Genomic DNA, 2409 nt, shown 5'->3' with positions numbered 1-2409 from the left:
TCCTCTGCCCACTCCGCTGCCGCTGCCACCGCCCCCAGTGCCTGTCGGTGGTTGTGTGTGCCCTGCTCTGGGCCCTCTCCACCTCCCTCATGGCCACAGTGATTTCCGTGTGCCAGTCACATAAGCCCGAGCACTGCTGGGTGGCTCACATCTGCATGTACACCCTCAGCTCCCTCTTCATTCCAGCCATGGTCATTTCCAGCATAATTCTCTTCATTAAGGTCAAGTGTGGCTCCCAGCAGCAACAACACAAGAGGTTGGACATCGTTGTCTCCCTCACTGTGCTCGTGTTTGCCCTCCTCGCTCTCCCCCCCACCCTCTGGAATTTCCTGCGAAAATTTGGCTACTCCATTATGTCCTCCGAGCTTGTTTTCCTGCTCACCTGCATCCACAGCACCATCAACCCCTTCATCTACTCCTTGGCTGGGAGGTGCTGGAAGCCCTGCTCCGTGGGGTCCCTCTGGCTCTCCCTCCAGAGGGGCTTTGAGGAGACAGAGGAAAACACGGCCCGCAGCAATCATACTGCCATGGACAGTCTGCTCTGCTGAGGGATGTAGATGCTAAGAGAGGTGTCAGAGAAATTTTCCTATTTTTACAGCCGCCTGTGAAAGTCTCCTTTCTCACACTAACCAGCTGAGAAAGTGGTCTCTGTTTTTGTAATCTATCTCACAGGTGCAGGCTGTTTGTTTCCACACTAGGAAAAATACTTTGAAAATGGGTGTTATGCCGTTCAGCCATTCCCTCTGGGAGGCAGATGGCCAAGCATCCAATGGTTTTATGCCACCCTTGCGAATAAACACACAGACACGGACAGTTCTTTGTTGTGCTGTAGCTTCATATTAAATCTGGTTTTTACTGATATCCTTGCTGGTGGTTTTGTGCCCTCAGAAATTCTTCCTCTGCCCTGCCTTTGGCCTCTCCCTCAGCAGGCTCGGAGGGCGCAGCTGCGAGGGGAGGGGGAGGCCGTGGTCCTCAGCACAGGCACACCCTTCCAGGAGCATGGTGACACCTGTGACTGTCACCAGGGGCTCCACGGGGCATCACCCACCTCCCTGTGGCTTTGCTGCGGTCACTGGGCTGGGGGTGTTCAGCCTGGAGAAGGGAAGGCTTCAGGGGGACCTGAGAGCCCATTCCGGTGCCTGAAGGGGCTCCAAGAATAGGAGAGGTGCTTTGGACAAGGGCCTGAAAGGACAGCACAAGGAGGAATGACTTCCCGCTGCCAGAGAACGGGGTTAGATGGAATATTAGGAAGAAACTCTTCCCTGTGAGGGTGGAGAGGCCCTGGCACACGTTCCCAGGGATGCTCTGGCAGCCCCATCCCTGCAAGTGTTCCAGCCCAGGGTGGATGGAGTTTGTATCAACCTAGTCTGGTGGAAGGTGTTCCTGCTGGCAAAGGGGTGGGGGATCAGGTAAAAACGACCACAGGTGCTCCCAAGACTGAAGAGGAGCAGGATGAGCTCTGCTGAAGGGCTGCAAAGGGATCACAGAACCCCCAAATCTGGTCTCCAATAGCTTTCATTGCATCATCAAGGGGATTGGTGTGGGCTCTCAGTGCTCATAACCTGCCTGCAAGCAGCTGATTGCTGTCCTTCCCTTGAGCTGTGTGAGCCTCAACTGAAATGACAAAAATGGGAATTCTGGGCTCACTTGTGCTCTTCTGGGCCTGTGGGATGTTTTGGCAATGATCCCAGAGCTCTTCCCAGAATGGGAGTTGATTCTGACAAGCACCCAGCTGCCTCAGCCAGCACAGCCAGCACTGCCAGCATTCCAGTCCCACCAGCACCACCAGCATCCCTCTGCTGCTGGAGGGACCATGACCCCTCAAGGAAGAGAAACGAGGAACGGTAGAAGCCTGTCGGGAGAGGGAAGCCAGTCAAGGGATGGGACATTCTGCAGAGAAGGACTGTTTCTAAGCAAAAGGAAATCAGGAGCCATTTGCAAAACTGTTCATGTCGAGCTTCTGACAAAAGCCATTTCCTCTGTAGCAAAAAATCCCAAGAAAAATAACTCCGGGCAAGTGGAGCTCTGACAAAGTCAAAGTCACAATTTCCGATTCTCCCATGACTGCACCGTGCCCAGCGTCCATCCATGGAGGTGAGCTCCGTGTTCCCACCTTCTGCCTCACCCACCGAAGGAGATGATCCATGTGAGACAGATGTCACCAACGTGGCCATACACAGTGTCATGCTGCTCATCTGCCTCTGTGGGGTGGCCGGGAACGGGGCTGTGCTCTGGCTCCTCACACTGCAAGGCCCTGTCGCCCGCATCTTTGACCTGGCTGTCGCTGACTTCCTCTTCCTCCTCTTTGCGCTCCCCTCCTCCCTGCTCTTCCTGCTGGAGGACGTGTCCTGCTCTCCTATCATGCCCCAGGTGTACGTGAGCTTCCTTTTCCAGCTGTCCATGATGTCC

The 2409-nt window shown here is 54.9% G+C and overlaps 2 protein-coding genes across 2 annotated transcripts in view; both read left to right on the top strand.

Moving 5' to 3' along the window:
• LOC103614720 (proto-oncogene Mas-like) overlaps window positions 1-861 on the top strand; it is a 16276-nt gene extending 15415 nt beyond the window's left edge. The window contains exon 3 of the mRNA XM_017732993.1: window positions 1-861. Coding sequence (XP_017588482.1) covers window positions 1-548 — 548 coding nt within the window. The 3' untranslated portion in view covers window positions 549-861.
• Window positions 1-2409, top strand: part of LOC103614718 (mas-related G-protein coupled receptor member H-like) — a 24197-nt gene that overhangs the window by 16964 nt on the left and 4824 nt on the right. The window lies entirely within an intron of this gene.

This window comes from Corvus brachyrhynchos, unplaced genomic scaffold (assembly GCF_000691975.1).
Source record: "Corvus brachyrhynchos isolate BGI_N302 unplaced genomic scaffold, ASM69197v1 scaffold315, whole genome shotgun sequence".
Classification (NCBI taxonomy): domain Eukaryota; kingdom Metazoa; phylum Chordata; class Aves; order Passeriformes; family Corvidae; genus Corvus; species Corvus brachyrhynchos.
The sequence above is the reverse complement of the archived record's forward strand: the minus strand, read 5'-3'. Positions and strand labels throughout refer to the sequence as shown.